Source organism: Arvicola amphibius, chromosome 5 (assembly GCF_903992535.2).
Source record: "Arvicola amphibius chromosome 5, mArvAmp1.2, whole genome shotgun sequence".
Lineage (NCBI taxonomy): Eukaryota > Metazoa > Chordata > Mammalia > Rodentia > Cricetidae > Arvicola > Arvicola amphibius.
Window position 1 is genome coordinate 54,255,200 of NC_052051.1, and position 21,125 is coordinate 54,276,324.

General features: G+C 46.0%; 1 protein-coding gene across 10 annotated transcripts in view; it reads left to right on the forward strand.

Moving 5' to 3' along the window:
• The window catches only part of Ppip5k1 (diphosphoinositol pentakisphosphate kinase 1), a 47,870-nt gene extending 27,830 nt beyond the window's left edge, over nt 1-20,040 (forward strand). For 9 of the 10 annotated variants that reach the window (XM_038330138.1, XM_038330141.1, XM_038330142.1 and 6 more), the window contains 3 exons: nt 4,821-4,958; nt 12,691-12,801; nt 17,661-20,040. In XM_038330138.1, coding sequence (XP_038186066.1) covers nt 4,821-4,958; nt 12,691-12,801; nt 17,661-18,547 — 1,136 coding nt within the window. In that variant the 3' untranslated portion in view covers nt 18,548-20,040. Of the gene's footprint in view, nt 1-3,216; nt 3,400-4,820; nt 4,959-12,690; nt 12,802-17,660 lie in introns of all 10 variants that reach the window. The other variant, XM_042055076.1, reaches the window with a different exon arrangement.
• The last annotated feature ends 1,085 nt before the right edge of the window (nt 20,041-21,125 follow it).

Here is a 21,125-nt window from a genome sequence, read left to right on the forward strand (position 1 = left end):
GCAGCGTGTGTTCTTCTTTTGGACCAATGCTACAGTTACTTATTAGGGCTTTGGTTTAGACACATGACTTCCCATCTGCATATTCCTGTCTCCTGCCATTGTGTGTACTTTGTGTGGCTCTTGTGTTCCTGACATCTGCTTTATGTTTTACTAACCTAGTGCCTGAGCCTAGAAAACTGGAGCCCAGGTTGCTTTGGGATAAAAGAAAAAAAAAAATAGGAATGGGAGATATTAGGTAAGAAGAAAGGACTGTACCTTGTGGTTTCTTTCTTTTTCCTTTTTTCCCCTTTGGCTGATTGGTCAGTGCTGGAAATTGAACCCTGGTATCTGTGTGTACTAGCCATATGCTCTGCCACAGAGCTAGGCCCCAGCCTCTACACCTTGAGTCTTTATTTCCACAAGGCCAGGTATATCTATAGAGACACTGTCTCAGAGAAGGGGAAATAAAGGGATGAGATAGGAATCCTTGGAGAGCTTAGGAATTAGCAATACTTTAAGAATATAGACGAGCTAAGTCTGTGTATATTGTACCCCGAAAGGTTGTGGTCTCTTTGTGGGGTGTGGCAAGGAAACCTAAGACCTACTCTCAGCTGTTTCTCTGTGTTGTATCTTGTCCCCCGAGTAAATCCAGTTTTGTTAGATACGGTTTTCTTGTATTCAAGAGCTGAGATTGTCAGAGGAAGGTAAAATTTCTCTGATGTCCTGCCCCTGCCCCCCCAGCTGCCTCGCCAATGTCTGTCTTCCAGACGCTGCTGGAGTCTCTCTCTGGGTTGACCACCCTGTATTCCTTCAGTTCATTTCCACCACCAGTCTCTTTTCACTGCCTGTGGCCAAAATCCTCGTCCGTAGTGACGTGTCCGTGCTAACTCCTAGAGTCTCACATACCACAGTTGTCACAGAGGAGAACTTGATCCCCAAAAGCCTGAGAATTGAACTTAGTCGAAAATATAGTACCAGGAGCCTGGGCCCCTGAAATAAGAGCTCAATATAAAATTAAAATAAATATGCTTTTCTAAAGCTTAAAATAGGCTGCCAAAGCCAGAAAGGGAGACCTTCCACTACTACCGTGCTGAGAGCTGGGTCTCCGGAGAGGTGATGAATGCATTAGTGTTGCCAGCGTGAGACTAGCATCATTACTTGTACAAGTTCAGTCTCTCTACCCCTTCCTTCTCCTTCCTCTCTTACCACCTCCCAGTTTCTTGGGTGCCATAAGAGAAAAAAACCCGAGTTCATAAAACAAATCCTCAAGCCTATATCTCTAGTTCTCTGAAGCCTTGGTTAGCAGACTCAGCAGCTGAAGAAGAAGCAAGAATTAATTTTGCCATAAGGAGGAAAGGAAGAAAGACCTGGACAGTTCCGGCATAGTGCAGGAGGACACCCTAAGGTCCCCGACACCTTGCACACTTCCCCAGCGTTCTTCTAGCCTCCTTATCTCTCTTGTGTTTGAGCTAGGACGTTAATATGCTTGCAGAGCCAGGACCTGGGATCTGCCTGTTGTACTGAGAAATTTGAACTGTTGTGTTTGACAAAGAAGATCATCTTGATAGGATTTAGCCCTGAAGACAACACGGGAGCTCTACACCATGGCCAACGTCTTGCTTTACTGACGTAGCAATTACAGAGCAGTTGTTCTGTCTACAGTTGCTTATGGCAGATTCTTCATAACAATGCGCCAGACCTACTACCCAGCATCACCATCTCCTTCTATGATGTGTGGCTTTGACACAGCAGTTAAAAACAAACAAACAAAGCCCCCCAAAACTGGACCTGGCTTTGGAAAAGAGACAAGGCAATGCTGTCTCCATACTCTGATGGAAGAGCAGTCCTAGTGCATCCCTGCTTCTCTTCCTGATGAGCTATTATAGCCTGTGGCTACAACAAGCACACGGGTATGGTGCATCACTAAACTGTTCGCTGAGCTCACCAAAGTGTCAGAGCACCCAGTGGGTTTGTCGGGCTCTCTGTATTACATCACCCCACACAGCTGTGTGACCATCGGTACCATCAGGCCCCACTGTACTAGTCCAGGAAGAACTAAAAACCAAGCTCTTTGGAATCTGTGGTCTCATAGGACCGGCAGGTGGAACAGTTCTGATCTGGGAGTTCTGAGCAGTCACCTTCACCCACTTTGACCCTCCTGCCTTTCCTGGATCAAGCCCTTATTCATCCGCACATCAGCCTTCATCCCCATACATTTCCTCCAAGATCTTACATGGCTGTTCCTCTTGTACCCCTCACCACATGGCTTTTGATGCCTTCAACCATTTTGCTGCTGAACCCCAGGCATCTACAGAATGTGCCAAGTGACTGAAACAATGAGGGGTTCCGAATTAACGTTCCTCCACACACCAACTGCACAGAGAATTAACGTTCCTCCACACACCAACTGCACAGAGAATTAACGTTCCTCCACACACCAACTGCACAGAGAATTAACGTTCCTCCACACACAGAGAGTGGTTAGACCAATCATCCATGGAGAGACAACGTAAGATTATCTAACTTTTGGTCCCAGTGAGGGGCACATCACCACCACCACCCATATTCTGAGACTAAAGTGTTTATTTGTACAAGAGGAAGGTAAAGGGCAGTCAGTCATATTTTTACTATAAAGAGCAGACTCTGGTTCTACCTGCACTGTTTCAAAGGAGCCCTTCTCCTGCTAGCGTTTTGTGCCAGCCACCTGGCACCAGTCCTGTCTGTGGCTGTCTTAGAATCTGCATCACAGCGGGCCTTAACCTTCTGGAATGTTTCAGTTTTGGAGTTATCTTGACATCTAATATCATTTTGGCCTTCTTCTCTAAGTGACTTTGAATCTCTTCATCTCTGTCCCAATGTCATAAATACATTTGTCTGAGAACTAGGCCCTAGAGTTTGTCTAAGCCAGATCAGAGACACTGAGCTCTAGTCAAGGCTCCCGGCTGCAGAGTTAGCAGCTCGCTCATATCCAGAATGCCCTGCTGCTCAAGGGAGAAGGGGAGGGCCTGGGCTCTCATTAATGGCTTCTTTGACTCTCACTATGTGGTGCCAGTACTCTTCTTCCAAGTAAGGGACGGCCAGTCTCTCTGACCATCTCTCCTTCTTCCTTAGCTTACCTCGGGTCTAAGTGGCCCCCACCCCCAGTAACGCTGTGCCAGTCAGCGCCCCCTCATTGTCTCTCCTTCTTTTCTTTCTTTATCTTTGTGCTTCCTATCGTGGTCCCTCTGTCCCCTACAGAGCTGCTGGATGACCAGCACCCTGTGGTCCGGTTGCTGCGCACTTTTTCCTCTGACTGCCCAAGGGGCTGGCCAGTTTCCTTGGATGCCACGCTGGCGCACCACCTGCACCAGTGCTCCTACCACCTGCGCCTCTTCCGGAACTGGCTGCGCTCAGGCCAGGATGACCCCGAGTGCCTCTACGGTACCCCCTGCCGCAGGCTGGCTGCTGCCACTACCCTGGCTGGGACTGACTGCTTTGCTTACTGCATTTCTGGCTGGAGAGCCTATCTAGTCCCTGAGGTTATGTGACTTGCGTTAGTTGCTTGATTGGGATTGGGGTCAGGCTGCCTGGTAGCTGTAGCGTTGGCTGCTCATCCCCCTTCTAGTCTCCTTTCTTACTTCCCCCTAACGTTACCCCTTCTGTTCAGCGTAGGCATAATCTCTTGCAGTGGAATCTGGTGGTTTTTGTTTTTTGTTTTTGTTTTTTTTTTTTAATGTGTTCTTATCGCTCTAATCTTCTACTACTATCATCTTCAAATTCAAATGTTTTTCTAACCGCTCTGATGAGCTAGAGACTCCTCTGCCCTCCTGCCACTAGGTTATAAGAGGAAGCCAAGGCACAGGGACATCAACTAAATATCAAGACAAACCAAGCTAGAGGTTAGAAGATGATCAGGTATGATCAGTTTGAGCTGGGACTCTTACTCATTGGTGAAGAGGAGACTCAGTCTTTTGTAGATGGTGCTCCCTCCCTGTTCTTAGTTCCTTTCAGGAGAAGCAGTATTGGAACGAGTGGGGACTGAGCGTGTTTAGGACGTGTTCTTGATTCTTCAGCGGGAGCATTTTCCCCGTTAATAGTCCTAGGAGTAGGGTTATTCAGTGATGTTTACCTTTGGCCCTACCAAGACTTATAGACCTGTATACGTGGTATTTTTCTCAGGGGTGGGGGTTGTCTCATTTTCCTGGTGGAACAGAGAAAACCTAGCAAGCCCAGGATGTTACTGCTAGAGCACAAGGAGAAGGCTTTGATGTGATGGAAATGACCAAGAAAGAACTTCCATTCCCCGCCCTGTTCATGCATGTGGTTCCCCCAGCTGAGCTTCATGTACTGCATGCTCTCCAGTTTGCATCCACGTATTCTAGCCCTTCTACCCACATCCTAAATTTGCATGAACCCCTCCTCCGACTCCATGCCCTTCTCCTTAATCTGTTTTTTTTTTCTTCATGATACCTGAAATCTGCTGTTCCTTCCGAGCTCCATGATCTGCTGCCTCATGTTAGACATACAATTTCAACCCCTTGCCCCTTGATCCCCATTTTATTTCCCCCAGAAAGTGCAAGAGCAGCTCTCATTAGTCCATGGACACTGTGTACTCTTCATAAGTGAAGGTGATTTGATCACTTGGAGGCTTAGCAGGTAGACACTTTAGGAAAATTGGAGATGAGATAAATAGACTTCCTGAAGGGCTCTAAAGAGTTCCTTCTCCTGGGAATCTTGGATGCCCCATACTCCAAAAGCCACAGACTCTCCTAATGGCTCTCAGGGACTCTCTACCCTTCCTTGGCCAATTGGAGTATATCTGCTGAGAATAACATTGGCTTTGTTCATCTCTTCTCCAACAGGATTTGAAGGGTGCTCCATGGTACCTACCATCTACCCCCTGGAAACACTACACAATGCCCTTTCCCTGCGTCAAGTGAGTGAGTTCTTGACAAAAGTCTGCCAGCGCCACACTGATGCCCATGCACAGGCATCTGCAGGTATGGGAAGTACTGTTTGAATCTCTAGCTTCACCACACCTATAATTTGTAGAATAGGAGAAAATACTGAGTTTAAAGTGGAGGGAGAATGGTTCAGCAGTTCAGAGTGCCTGCTGCGCTTGCAGAGGGCCAGAGCTCTTTTTGCAGTAACCACATCAAGTGGTTCACAGCCACAGTAACTCCCACTCCAGGGAATCCGACATACACTTCTGGTCTCCATGGGCACTGAAACACATCTGCACATAAATGCACATAAATAAAGACAAAGTAAAATCAATTTAAAAGTTAGGAAGTTGGGAATTTAAACCAGTGATAGAGCACTTGCCTAGCAAACCCAAAGCCCTATGATCTTTCCTCAGCACCAGAAACAAGAATGTTTTTCCTCTGTGAGCACCAGCACTCCTGCATATAACCAGTCCGCAGTCACACACACACAGAGTGACAATTTAAAAATAAAATAAGGGCCTGGAGAAATGGCTTAGTGCTGCTCTTGCATAAGACCCAGGTTCAGCTCTCAGCACCCACATCAGACATCTCACAGCTTCCTTTAACTCCAGCTCCATGGGCTCCCCTGCTGGCCTCCCCAAGCTATCTTGTGCACATGGTGGACTTAGAGATAAGCAGGTACACATACACATAATTTTTTTTTCCAAGACAGGCTTTCTCTGTGTAGATCTGTCTGTCCTGAAACTCACTCTGTAGACCAGGCTTGCCTCAAACTCAGAGATCCTCTGCCTCTGCCTCCCATGTGCTGGGATTAAAGGTGTGTGCCACTACTTCCTGGTGACATATTTCTAATGAAAAAAATAATAATAAATCTTTTTTTGTTTGTTTTGTTTTGTTTTTTTGAGACAGAGTTTCTTTGTAGCTTTGGAACCTGTCCTGGAACTCACTCTGTAGACCAGGCTGGCCTCAAACTCACAGAGATCTGCCTGCTTCTGCCTCCCAAGTACTGGGATTAAAAGTGTGCACAAGCTGGCGGTGGTGGCGCACGCCTTTAATCCCAGCACTCAGGAGGCAGAGGCAGGAGGATCTCTGAGTTCGAGGCCAGCCTGGTCTACAAGAGCTAGTTCCAGGACAGGCTCTAGAAACTACAGGGAAACCCTGTCTCGAAAAACCAAAAAAATAAAATAAAATAAAAGTGTGCACAACCACTGCCTGCAAAATAATAATAATAATAATAAATCTTAAGAATATGCCAGGTGCTGGTGGCATACTTACAGACCAAGCATAAGGTAGGCAGATACACACATATCCTGGAGGCTCTGAGCCAGCCAACCAGCCTACTTGGCTGGTTCCAAGCCAATGAAGGAAACTGTCTCAAAGGAAAAAACAGCAGAGGTGCTGATAGTGCCTACAGAAGGACACGACAGGTTGTCTTCTGACCTCAACACGCACGCACACATACACATGCATTCACACCTACATAAAGACATGTATGTATACACACTCACACTCATACACATGCATAGTTAGGAGCTAAATAAAAAGGCTTGGGAAGCCAAGGGACAGTGACCCAAGTTGAAGAACGTAGGGATTGCATGGCCACTTGGCTTTTAGAACTACAGCTATTGGGGCTGGAGGGATGGCTTGGGAGGAGGGGTTAAGAGCACTGGCTGCTCTTATAGAGGACTTGGGTTCAATTCCCAGGATCTACATGGCAGCTTATAACTGCCTGTAAATACAGTTCCAGGGAATCCAACACTCTCACACAGACACGAATGCAGACAAAACACCAATGCACATAAAATAAAATTAAAAAAAATCTATAGCTAGCAAAATAGGCAGAATTTTCATGGTCATATTGGAGGCATCGTCTGTTTTCTTGTGTAAGCTGTGGCATTATCTTGCCCTAGATTGCGTTCTGTTTCCATAAACACCATGGCTACAGGAACTGGTGGAGAAAGGGCTTATTTCATCTTACATCATGAAAGGGGTCAGGGCGGGACCTCAAGGCCGGAACCCGGAGGCAGGAACAGAAGCAGAGACCATGGATTATTGGCTTGTTCTCTGGGTTCACATTCAGCTATCTTTCTTTTATTTATTTAGATTTATTTATATTGTGATTATTTGCCTGCATGTATGTAAGTGTACCTTATATGTGCGTGGTACCCGTAAAGATCAGAAGAGGGGGTCAAACCTTTGGAATTGGAGTCACAGGTGGTTGTGAGCCACCATATGGATGCTGAGAACAGAACCCAAGTCCTCTGCAAGAGCACCAAGTGCGTTTTAACTCTGAGTCTCTTTCCTTCCCTTAGATATCCTTCTTATCCCTCCTAGGGCTACCTGCCCAGAGGTGGTACTACCCATGTGAGCTGGGCCCTCCCACATCAGTCATTAATCAAGAAAATGCCCCACAGACTTCCTTCAGGCCAATCTAATGGAAACATTTTCTCAGTTGAGGGTCCCTCTTCCCAGATGGTCCAACTCTGTCATGTCGACAAAAACAACCAAGCAGCCCAGATCCTGACTCACCAGAGCCACTCATGAGGCGTTTCTTCTTAACAAGGCAGTTAGCTTGCAGTGTACTGAAGCTCAAGATCCAGTTGGGGGCTGGAGAGATGGCTCAGTGGTTAAGAGCATTGCCTGCTCTTCCAAAGGTCCTGAGTTCAATTCTCGGCAACCACATGTAATGGCTTACAACCATCTGTAATGAGGTCTGGTGCCCTCTTCTGGCCTGCAGACATACACATAGACAGAATATTGTATACATAATAAATAAAAAAAAAGATCCAGTTGAGCTCATGGCTTCCATGAGGTTCAGTTTGAGTCTATAAATTTGCCATCGAAAACAGCCTGCCTTTTAAGAAAGACCCTGTGATACTGGAGAGAGAGAGAGCTTTGAGAGCACTTACCGTCTGGTAACTCTTTTTTTTTTTTTTTTTTTTTTTTTTTTTTGGTTTTTCGAGACAGGGTTTCTCTGAAGCTTTTTTTTTAGAGCCTGTCCTGGAACTAGCTCTTGTAGACCAGGCTGGCCTCGAACTCACAGAGATCCGCCTGCCTCTGCCTCCCGAGTGCTGGGATTAAAGGCGTGCGCCACCACCGCCCGGCTGGTAACTCTTTTTATTATTTATCTTAGGAGTTAGGGGAAGGTATGTTTGTGCCACGGCAGGCATGTCAAGGTCAAAGGATAACCTGCCGGAGTTTCGTTCCACCATATGGATCGTAGAGATCAAACCCTGATTGTCAGGTTTAGCAGCAAGTGCTTTTACCCACTGAACCTTCTCGCCCACGCCCGCTTGATATTTCTTGAAATATAAAAGCCAAATTCATCATTTCCCAGCTCTTGACTGAAAACAAAAAATCTGCTTATAAAGCTTAGTGTCAGAGTTGAATCATCTCTCTTTCCCTCCTTCCTTCCTAAAGTGTATGTCTGCCGTCCAGCAGCATTTGTAGAGAGAATAGTATGCAGATGGCACTAAGTTTTCCCCTTTGTTTACATCTGGAGGTAGAAGAGCTCTTGCAGCTGCATGGTGAGCTGTATGAGGGGAGAGCTGCAGCCACTGCAGAGGAAGAATGTGTTTCATATAACTTTTTAATGGAGAACAGTTCAAGACGATGATTTTTAAACTCATCTGGGCTTCATTTTAAATGCTTTAAAAAAAGCAACAAACCAAAAAACAAAACAATGGAAACAAAAAAACTCAGCAGCCGATTTCCTTGATCTGCTAGCGTCAGGGAGAAAGCCTGAGCCCACCCAGGTGTCGAGGCTCCATGATAGCAGGCTGGTGCTGGCCAGAGATGGACCACAGCATGGGTCTCGGCCCTAAGATGTCACTCTTCCTAGTTTGTGTCAGCCGCAGATTGATGTTGATGGGAGATGTTTTTCTGAAGAGGCAGAGCTGCTTAGCTGTTAATCTTCCTTGAAACTTAAGTATAGGAAAGTAAATAAAAGAATACTTTGTGAGAAAAAGAAAAACCATGGTTGGGTAACCACAAAGACAGAAATGACTTTTAGCAACATACAGTTGGGGCTGGCAAGATGGCTTAGCAGGGTCTTGCTGTCAGGCCTGATGATGTGCGTTTGATCTCTGGGACCTACTTGATATGAGAGACCCAGCTCCCCTACGTTGTTCCTGACCTTCACCCACATGCTCTGGATTGTGTATGCATACATGTGCACACACATACACACACAAATACCTCAGCAGCTAAAAACACTGGCTGCTCTTTCAGAGGACCTGGGTTTGAGTCCCAGCACCCACATGGCCACTCACAACCATCTATAACTCCAGTTCTGGGGATCTGATGCCCACATGGCGGGTTATAACCATCTGTAACTCCAGTTCCAGGGGTCTGACACCCACATGACGGGTTACAACCGTCTGAAACTCCAGTTCCAGGGGTCTGAAGTCCTTTAAAAATCTCTTTGGGGCCGGGCAGTGGTGGCGCACGCCTTTAATCCCAGCACTCGGGAGGCAGAGGCAGGCGGATCTCTGTGAGTTCGAGACCAGCCTGGTCTACAAGAGCTAGTTCCAGGACAGGCTCCAAAGCCACAGAGAAACCCTGTCTCGAAAAACCAAAAAAAAAAAAAAAAAAAAAAAATCTCTTTGGGCACTAGGCATGTGCCCGGTGCACAGAATTCGTGTGGGCAAAATGCCAGTACACATATAATTAAATTTAAAAATTTAATTTGAAATCAGCCTCTGACCTCCACACGAGTGCATATACACAAATAAGCATTCATACTTACTGAAACAGGAGGATTCCTACAAGTTCAGACACACACACACACAAAATCCTGAGAAAAAAGAATATCACTTCTTTCCAAGGTGATTTATAAGTTTAATACGATCCAATAAAAGCACAAATCAATTCTATAGTTTTTATTGAAAAATTAGGAAGAAACTAAGTTGTAAAAGAAAAGCAAAACAAAGCCGGGGACTAGAGATGTAGTTCTTTGGTACAGAGCTTTCCTGGTAGGCATGAAGTCCTCCGTTTGATCTCTAGGGCTGCGTAAAACTGAGCATGGCGATTGCCCTGGTTAGGGTTACTATTGCTGGGATGAAACACCACGACCAAGTAAGCTGGGGGGAAAGGGTCTATTTTGGCTTCAAGTCAGAGCAGGAACTCAAAATCAAACTGGTGGCAGGAGCTGATGCACAGGCCGTGAAGAGGTGCTACTTACTGGTTCCTCATGATCAGTTCAGCCTCTTTTTTTATAGAACCCAGTGCCACCAGACCTGGGGTGGCTCCACCCACAATGGCTCCCCCAATCGCTAATTAAGAAAATGCCCTACAGGCTTGTCTGCAACCCAGTCTTATGGAGGCATTTTCTCAACTGGGGTTCCCATGTCTCAGATGACTCTAACCTATGTCAAGTTGACATAAAACTAGCCAGCGCAGTGATGCACTCTTGTAATCTTAGTTCTTGGGCGATTGAAACAGGAGGATTCCTACAAGTTCAGAGCCAGCTTGGACCGCACAGTTCAGGGCCACACAGACCACAGAATGAGTGAAACACCTACCACAGATGAGCAAGCAGAAAGGATGTAGTGTTGGTACATGAATTAGTAGGCTAAAGAAACAAGATTGAGGGGCTGGAGAGACGGCTCAGAAGTTAAGAGCACTTCCAAAGGCCCTGAGTTCAATTCCCAGCAACAACATGGTGGCTTACAACCATCTATAATGGGATCTGGTGCTCTCTTATGGCCTGGAGGAATACATGCAGACAGAACATTGTATGTATAATAAATAATCAAACCTTAAAAAAATTGAAAATCTATAAATTAATGAAGTTGACATTTCAAAATACTGAGTAAAAGATAATATCTTTTAATAAATAAAATAGGTCAAAGTGACAGAAAATTAGAATCAATTCCAGACTTCACATCTGCCAGGATAAACTCCATATGAATGAAGTACTTAAGCGCAAAAAAAAAAAAAAAAAGTTATTTTATTTATTTATTTTTTGTTTTTCAAGACAGGGTTTATCTGTGTAACATCCCTGGCTGTTCTGGAACTCACTTTGTAGACCAGGCTGGCCTCAAACTCACAGAGATTTGCCTGCTTCTGCCTCCCAAATGCTGGGATTAAAGGTGTGCGCCACCACCACCCAGCTTATTTTTTCTTTCTTTCTTTCTTTCTTTCTTTCTTTCTTTCTTTCTTTCTTTCTTTCTTTGATTTTATCTATTTATTATGTATACAACATTCTGCCTCCATGTATGCCCACAGGCCAGAAAAGAGTGCCAGACCTCATTACAGATGGTTGTGAGCCACCATGTGGTTGCTGGGAATTGAACTCAGGATCTCTGGAAGAGCAGCCAGTGCTCTTAACCTCTGAGCCATCTCTCCAGCCCCTGGAATACTTTTTTTCAGTACTCCAGAAAAATAGTCAAAGGCTCATGGGCAGCAGGGAAGGGCTGCGTTAAGTTAGAGGTAACCTGGAAGCTGGGCTGTAGCGAAATGGTAAAGCACACATTTAACATGTGGGTCCCTAGCAGCACACGCAGAATTAATTATTAATTAAAAAATTAAATGATAACCTGGAATGGATGAAAAGGGCCACAGCTCTTTCATTGTTTTTGCTCACCCTCCACCCACTAGTTTGGTTGTAGTTCGTTTCTTGTTTTAAGTGGGTTGGGGTATTACACATCAGAGCCCCTGAAGTTAGCACTGCAGCTGGTGTGAGCCACCTGATGTCGGTGCTAAGAATAGACCTTGGGTCGTCTGGGAGAGCAGCGAGAGCTCTTAGTTGCCAGGCCATCTCTTCAGCCCCTGGCGGTAATGTTAAAGATGACAGCCCATGCTCTCCATGTGGGACCATGGTTTCTGACTCCAGACAGACACAGAAAGCAGATCTTAGTCTCAAAGTAAAAGACAAAGAGGGGAATAAAACATACTTAGAAAATTAATAGACAAAACCTTTTCAAATTTAATAAAAGACTTGCATTTTTATTTCCAAATAGTTCAGCCAGTTCTGACAGGTTATGTACAAAGTGACCCACACTGAGGCAGTAATATTCAGACTGCCAGAAGTGAGAGACACAGAAAATGTTTGTTTGTTTGTTTTGAGATAGGCACTCTCTGTGGTCCTAGCTGTTCTGGAATTCACAAAGATCCTCCTGTCTCTGTCTCCCGTAAAGACATGTGCCACCACACCTAGCAGAAGACAGAACATTTTGGAAGCAGCAAGAGAGAATCAAGTTACAGTTATCTATTTGGGGCATGAGGCACAATGGCACACACGTGTAAGGCAGAGGACAGCTTGCAGGAACCAGTTCTTTCCTGTTACCATGTGGGTCCTGGGGATCCAACTCAGGTCATCAGGCCTGGCAGCAGGCACCTGAACCCTCAGAGCTATCATCTACTTTGTAGAAAATACATTTGATACCATATTTTCTTTCATGGAGAACAGAAAACTGTGTATATGTTTGTGGCATGAATGCAGAAGGGTGATTTTTTGTTGTTGTTGTTGTTGGAAAGTAGGAGTTTGAGGAACAGGATAGAAGTAATAGGGGTGCAGATAAATGTGAGCAAAGTTTAATAATGCACATGAAAAATGTCACAATTAAGCCCATTATTTTGTATACAAACAAATGAATAGTTGTACATTTGAAAGAATCATAATGTAAAGTTTAAAAATGACAAGGGTTTGGGTCAAGGTTTCTAGGGTATGTCTCTTCTCAGCCAGAGGGAGGTGAAGCGACCCCAACTCAGGTGAGAGCCCTTGATGCCTGGATGCTTTGCCCTGTGCCTTTACTTCATGCGTCTCTCCCCTCCACCTATGCAGCCCTCTTTGACGCTATACACAACCCGGCCTCAGATAGCCCGTTTTCCCCACCCCGTACTCTTCATTCGCCACCGCTGCAACTCCGGCATCGCTCTGAAAAGCCACCTTGGTGTAAGTAAGCCTTTCTAGTTGACTAATCAAAAACCCAGAGGGATGGAGGGATGGGTGGATAAGAGACCTCTCCCATTAGAGTTAGGAAGGTGAGAGTCGGAAGCCTAGGAATGGGGCTGAAGAGGTGTCTCAGTGGCTGTAAGTTAGGAGCATGTGATGCTTCCAAAGGACCAGCACTCACATCAGGTGCTCACAGCTGCCTGTAACTTCAGCCCCGAGGGAACCTGACACCTCTGGCTTCTGCAGACACCTGTACATTCACGTGCGTGCGTGCACACACACACAATTAAAAATACTAAAACTAGATCTTTAAAAAAAGACCATGAATAGCTGGGACTTGTTACTGTGGTTCTCTGAGGAGGCAGAGGTAGGATTATGAGTTTTAGGCCAGCTTGAGCTATATATTAAGCTCAAGACTAGCCTGGGCTGCATAGCAAGAAAAAAAAAGAAGCTGGGCAATAGTGGCAATTGCCATAAATCCCAGCACTTGGGAGGCAGAGGCAGGTGGATCTCTGTGAGTTCAAGGTTAGCCTGGTCTACAGATCGAGTTCCAGGATAGTCAAAGCTACACAGTGAAATGCTGTCTCAAAAAAACAAAACAATACAAATATAGAAATGACCATTCTGGGAAGCCGTTGCCTGTGGTATTTCCCTGTTCACCTCTGTCCTCCAGCCCCACTGAACAGTGAGTCAAAGGGCCTTTTACACAAAAGGGTGGAGACCCTCCGCCTGACCACTCTGGTCTCCCCACAGCATCCCTTACTGATGCTGACTAGGAGACAACTTAAATACACAGAAATACATAGAAAAGCTAAGAGCCAGAAGCACAAGTCTCACGCAGGCTTGGCGCATGCTCTAAGTCCAGTACATGGAGGCAGAGACTGAAGATCACTGAAGGTCTGAGGCCAGAAAAGGGCTACATGGAGCAAGATTGTCCCAAAGCACAAAACCATAAAACAAGCAGAAGAAACCAACAAGAGCCTGCTGCTCCAGTGACCCTCCTGGGTCCTGCGCTCACACATCCCTGATGGGAGGGAGGGCCTTCTCCTCTGTCTTTGCTGTCTTTAGCCTGTCACTGTTTGTTCTTGGGGACAATAGGAACAGTGGACTCAAGGGAGACACCAGTGGTAGACAGACCCTAGGGAGGAACAGACCCTTCTCCTATCACCCTGCCTGCAGGAGTGACCGAGCCCACACCAGCCCTTCATGGACAGAGTGGAGTGGAGCTTTGCATGTCGGCACTGCGGCCAACAGTTACGGAACTGCTGCCTTCTGTTCTTGCACCTTGTGTGAGGAAAAACCTTTGTGTCCTGATGCCAAGAGTATGTCCTCAGATTTAAACTCACTTCACCCTTACTGAGCCTCTTCTCTGTCCGCTTTGTCAGACCACAGGCTGGACGATAAGGCTTCCTCTGTAACTGAGGAAAGCTCAGCTTGCTTCTCTTCTCCTTTTCTCCATCCAGTAGCAGATCTTCACTGGTAACATCGTCACTGAGGTGTCTGTAAAACCTTGTTGGGCCCAAACCATGTCCTTCCTCCTGTCCACCCTCCCCCATTCCCCCATTTTAAGCATGTCTTCTCTGTTTCTTTATAGTCAAGATGGAGTAGGAGGAGGTACCATATCTTAAACTCAGTGGCTGAGCCTGTTCAGGGTCAGCCTTGTCAACTTTACCGATTCTCTTTGGTACAATGTATTTAGGTGTCTTGCTGTTTCCAGACTCAGTCATTGTTGATACTATATGATTTAGTATATAGTTGAAATTCCATTGATAAATATGACACTTACAAAAGAGAAACTTTTCTTGCTAGAGGCCACACCCTCCTGTAGATGAACTGAAGACTTTTAGGTTCTCATTATTTTTACTAGTTCTCATTTTTCTAGATTTTGTTTTGAGACACTCTGTAGACCAGGCTGGCCTCAAACTCAGAGGTCTGCCTGCCTCTGTCTCCAGAGTGCTGGGATTAAAGGCGTGCTCCAACACTTCCTAGCTTTTCTAGATTTAAAAAAAATATTGTGTATGAGTATTTTGCTTACATGTATGCCTGGGGAGGTAAGCAGAGGGCATCGAATCCCCAGGAAATGGAGTTACGAGCAGTTGTGAGCTAGGAATTGAACCCAGGTCTTCTGGAAGAATAACCACTGAGCCATCTTTCCAGCCTGTTATTTTATTATTATTATTTTTAAAGACAGGATCTTACTATATAACTCTGTCTGGCCTGGAACTCAGTATGTTGACCAAGCTGGCCTCGGTCTTGCAGCAGCAGTCTTCCTGCCCCAGCTCCCAAGTGGTAGAGTGACAGGCATGCAGCTCCATGTCTGGCAGGACCTTCCTTGTCTTTATCAGTGCATGTGCATCCACTTCATTTGGGGTTCTCAAGAGGACTGAGGAAATGAGCTTTGATTTTTTCTTTATGTAAAAGATGAAATCTTACAGCATTGTATGTCTAAAGACCTTACAGGGTTTCTCTGTGTAACAGTTCTGGCTGTCCTGGAACTCTGTAAACCAGGCTGGCCTCGAACTCAGATCTCAGCCTGCCACTGCCTCCCTAGCACTAGGATTAAAGGTGTGTACCACCATACCTGACCTAGAAGGTCTTTTTTTTTTAATTTATTTTTGGGTTTTATTTTTTCCTTTTTTTAATTAAGAATTTTTTAATACAATCTTTTCTCATTTTACATAGCTATCCCCATTCCCACTCCCTCCACTCCTGCCACCTCACCCTACCCCCACCTCTCATCCACTCCTCAGAAAGGGTAAGGCTTCCCATGGGGAGTCAGCAGAGTCTCCTCTTCGAGGCAAGACCAAGGCCCTCCTCCTATATCTAGGCTGGACAAGGTATCCCTCCAAAGAGAATGCACCCAGTGTGGTGGTTTCTCAGAAAATTGGTAATCAATTTACCTCAAGACCCAGCAATACCATTCTTGGGCATATACCCAAAGAATGCACACTCATACCACAAAGATATTTGCTCTACTGTAGCAAATTCATAGCAACATTGTTTATAATAGCCAGAACCTGGAAAGAACCTAGGTGCCCCTCAACTGAAGAATGGATAAGGAAAATGTGGTACATTTACACAAGGGAGAACTACTCAGTGGTAAAAAACAATGACATCATGAAATTTGCATGCAAATGGATAGAACTAGATAAATAAATAAATAGATAAACTGAGTGAGGTAACCTAGATCCAGAAAGACAAACATGGTATGTACTCATTCATAAGTGGATATTAGACATAAAGCAAAGAATAAGCAGCCTATAGTCCACAATCCCAGAGAAGCTAGATAACAAGACCTAGAGGGTCTTAACCTTGGGTACAGGGATGGTTTTTGTGAATGCCATGAATCATACGGAAAGATCAGAGTGAACAGTGGTATATATATACCTTTTCCCTGGAAGATAATCCATGATTTCTACAAGAGCCTTAATGATGTCTGATGGCCCTACCCAAAAGAAAGAAAGAAAAAAAAAAGACAAGAATTGTCATTTGAGAACTCTGTTGTAGTCTTCCTAGTCTTCCATCTTTAGGCCAGCAACAACAACAACAACAAATCAGATTTTTTTCCTCACACAGGTGCCAGAACAGAAGGCAGCAGTTCCGTAACTGTTGGCCGCAGTGCCGACATGCAAAGCTCCACTCCACTCTGTCCATGAAGGGCTGGTGTGGGCTCGGTCACTCCTGCAGGCAGGGTGATAGGGGAAGGGTCTGTTCCTCCTTGGGGCCTGTCTCCCACTGGTGTCTCCCTCGAGTCACTGTTCATATTGTCCCCAAGAACAAACAGTGACAGGCTAAAGACAGCAAAGACAGAGGAGAAGGCCCTCCCTCCCATCAGGGATGTGTGAGGGCAGGACCCAGGAGGGTCACTGGAGCCGCAGGCTCTCGTTGTTTTCTCTCCTGACATCCTCATTTATAGGTTGCCTTTATTGTTTTCTAGCTTTACCAGAACTTTCCAGGTAAACCAGGCTGACCTTGAACTTTCAGTGCTCCTGCTACAATTGCAGGTGTGAGCTACAGTGTCTCACTCCTGTTTGTAAAGTTTTTCTACATTCTCTTGCTTACTTATTTCTTGGGATAGCTCTTGTTCCAGAAATACATTGGTTGCTTTAAAGAATGGTTCTTCTTTTGATCTTAACCCAAAGGCCAAGGAATATATTCCTTATTTTTTTGATACCTGTTCTCACATAGCCCAGGCTGCCCTTTGATATCTATAGCTGAGGATGACCTTGAACTTCTGACCCTCCTACCTACCAGGTGCTGAGATTACAGGTGGGCACCACCATTCCTGAGTTATGCAGTGTTGCGCATTGAACCCAGGGCTTTGTGCATAGTAGGTGTGTGGCACTACCACTGAGCCACACCCATAGTTCACTCACCTGGGAGCATTTCATCAGAATAATATTGTCCTCATCTTCTCCCCTTCTTCCTACCCATACCTTTACACTAACCCTATAGAACTAGAAACTAAGGAGGTGGAACCTGATTATCAGTATGTATGTATTCCCCACACTTCTGATGTGTAGCAGATATTGGGAACCATTGAGACAAAATATTCACATACATCCAAAGTATAAAGGAGGAACCATAGACATTTGGAGTTGGCATCAGAGTGTTCGTGAAGAGGCCTTGTTCTCCTGACTCTTAGATGAGCCTTAGCATTATCCCTGTAGTCTCCATTAAGCTAGTGTCGCAGTTCCTGCGCAGAGCTAGCTCATGTCTGCACATTTAGGAAGAATTCAGACCCTCTTTCTCCAAAACATGAGCAGCAAAGCAGATGTGTTCTAGTATTTAATGTGCACACGTGGGCAGAGCCTCCTCTTCCAGCTTGTTAGACTTAACCTCTTAACTTTGCTTTATAGACAGCAGTGGTCCTTCCAGCACCGTGTCCAGTGCTGGCCCTTCCTCTCCTACTGCAGCAGATGGAAACTCACATTTTGGCTTCAGTGATCAGTCCTCTGTAAATACACATATGACTGAAGAAAACCAAGGCCTTGGGCTGCTCCGGGAGCCTCCTGGAGAAGGAACACAAGAGTTCCCTGTAAAAAGACAGCAAGAGCTTGTGGAGCCCAGTCAGTCTCCTCTGGAGTCACCTGTGGAAACCAGCCCTCTAGGAGGCCAGGATGTTGCTGAAGTCAGCCAGGTCAGCCAGGAGGTCCCAGATACCACCCAGACACGCTCTAACATCCTCGAGGAGGTTGGCCAGCCTAGCCAAGAGGTCCCTGACATCAGCCAGCTGTTCCTGAAGAACCATGACACTGCCACCAGCACATGTCAGCCATGCCAGAAGGCTTATGAGGAAGTCGGCCAGCTTTGTCAATACAGCCCTGAGGAGAGTAACCAGCTGTGCCAAGAGGTCCCTGTGGAGCTGGGCAGGATGGCCCATGGAGGCCCTGTAAGCGTTGGTAGCATGGTCCAGGAAACAGTTACGGAAATCGGCAGGCCAACCCGAGAGATCCCTGAAGAGACTGGCCCACCATGCCAGGAATTCTCTGTGGAGGTTGGCATACTGGCTCAGGAGGTCCCTGCCATCATCAAGTTGTCTCAAGACATTCCTGAGGCTGACAAACTATCCCAAGAGCTCACTGAGGAGGCTGGTCTGCAGGCTCAGGAGGTCTCTGAGGAGACTGATGAGGACTCCAGGGAGGATCTCCCCCAAGGCCAGGGTCCATCTAGTGATGTAAACACTGAAAGTCAGTCTCTGGCCCGTGACCAGCTCTCATCCCTTCCTCCAGCAACGTGTCATTAGTCGCTTTCCCATTGGTGCCGTCCTCCACCAGCCATCTGAGCCAGAGCAAGGCCTGGGCTCACATCAGGGATGTCTGAGGAAGCAGGCCTTCTGGCATAGAACATATGCCTAAGGGAGAGCTAATTTATGTTCAGAGCAGCTAGCAGCTCTTCACTAGCTGTGGAGTAGGAAATCGTAGATTGTTCAAGGAAATGCCACTTAACTGTTGATACCGTTGAGGGGACAGCAAATATACAATGGAAGGCAGAAGGCTTTCTACTTGTTGAAGGAAATATTCACAACTTCTTAAGGTACCCTCAGACCATATGTGCATTCAAGGAAGCTCTTGTCTTCACTGTCACAGGCAGGCCCAGGGCAGCCGCCCGAAATGTCTGCAGAATAGAGTTGCCTTCTCGCAAACATCTGTCATGGCCACTCATGGCTTAGACTGGGCTCATGGGTGTTTCCGTATAATTGCCAAGTGCTCCCTCTGCCCTAGTCCTGCTCCTCTGGACAGTGACTCTAGAGAAAAGTAGATATTAGATTGTCATGCAACTTCAGGGTGACTACCTGCTCTGGGAGATTTGGATCAATCTATGAAGCTAGGCCTCCTTTTGTTGTGAGGCTATTGGGTTTAGAAGATGCTGTAGTAGAGAGAATCAAGTATATTTTAAGCAATTAGCAGAGATCAATGTTGTACAGACATGAGCAAAGATTTAATATATATATATATATATATATTTCTGTAGTTTGCCAGGGACAGACTGGCCAAAGATCAAACACTCCAGGGTCCCCGAGACGTTTGTCCTTATATCATGTGTCTTTAGGACCATATATGATTATGAAGCTTTTCCCAAAGATCTAGGGTGGGAGTGGGCATGGATAATGCAGTCACTGGAGTCAGGGGCCGGGACATGACGAGTGCTCAATAAATACAAGATAATGAGAACGCGGGTGGTGGTGCCTTTGTGAACTCGATAATCAATAGGTAAGCCAGTTGTGTCTGTGACTGAATCAATCAAAAGCTATTGTAGTTGAGCAGGGATTGGCTTTAAAAATAGAGAAGTCTGGCATTTGAGTCCCTGTAGGGTCAGTCTACCTCCCCAAATGTTTTTAATGAGCAGAGTGCTGAGAAGTGTGATTGGAACAAGATTTGAGCTCTGTGAAGCAGCAAAGGCCACTTGCCTTCTCACCAGCTCCCTAGAAACACACCCTAATGTCCCCTCCAGTGGGAACATTGGAGGGGAACTAACATGAAGAGGTGATGCCTGGTCTCTGCTCCATTGACATCTTTACATTGGGAAAGCTCAGGACTGGGAGGACTAGAATGTCTCTTTTCCATATATACATTTATAACCTGACCACTCATGACATACCCAAGACTATAGAGGGGGGATGGGAGTAGACAGTAAAAGGCTCAGAGTTTTCTGGGCAAAGACAGTGATTGTTTTTGACTCCATAGAATGCAGATCCCATTCTCTAAACCAAATGTATGTGCCCACATTTTTAAGCCATTTTCAGATTGTTTGGTGTATTTGTTTGTTTCCTTAATTTTTGTTTTTGTTTTGTGGGGAAGGGGTGTTTTGCTTGCATGCGTGCCTGGTGCCCACAGAGGCCAGAAAAGGGTGTTGGAGTCCTGGGACTGGTGTTACAGAGAATTGTAAACTGCCATGTGTGTGCTGGGGATTTGCTTCAGTCCTCTGGAAGAGCAGCCAATGTTCTTACCCCTTGAGGTTTTTTTGTTTGTTTGTTTTTTGAGACAAGGGCTGACTCACTATGTTGCTCTGCCTAGCCCAGAACTAGCTATGTAACTCAGACTGCTCTCAAACTCCTGATTCTCCTACCTCTTCCCTGAGTGTTAAGATCACAGGCATATCCATCACCCCCTGCATCTTCTCTGACATGATGCTGGTTCCCACATCTCTTCCTCCTCTCACCCATGCTGTTTCTGGCTCCTCTGGGTCCTGACATGGATTTGAATTGTCAAGAGTCTTCCGAGATAAATGCTGCTGCTGACTGAAGCAGAGAGGTGGAAACCAGGACAACTGAGTCACATATGAAGTCTGGAGAAGCCTAAGCAGCACGACACCGTCTGCAATGAACTTGATTTATTGTTAGACTTGAAGGTGGCTCTGTTACAGCAGCTGGGAACTGTAGCGGGAAGTGTGGGGAGGAGCAGAGCACAGCAGCGGGGAGAAGGGAGCTGGGAAGAACATGGGGTGGGCTCCTGATTTCCCATTGGCTTGACCGAAAGCAAGCCTCAGGGACCACCTGCATCTGGGTCTCTCAATCCAGCGGGGTTCAGCAGGGCTGCTCCCTGGCTTGCCCGTGGTGAGGTCCTTTCCTGTGGTAGAATGCTCAGCCTGTCTACTTCACTCTGGAGGAGATAAGCTATAGCTCTGCTTCCTCTCTTCTTTTCCCCTCCCCTCTCGTTTTCCCCAAATTCTCTAGACCCGACTCCACCTCCCAGAACCTCTGTCCAAGAGTTTGGGTTTAGAGAGGCAGCCAATGTTCCCATTTCAGCTGCAGGATGGTAGAGGATTTGGAATGTTGGGGGAGTCACACATGGCTAAAATGTCAGATGTAGGGGTGTCAGGAG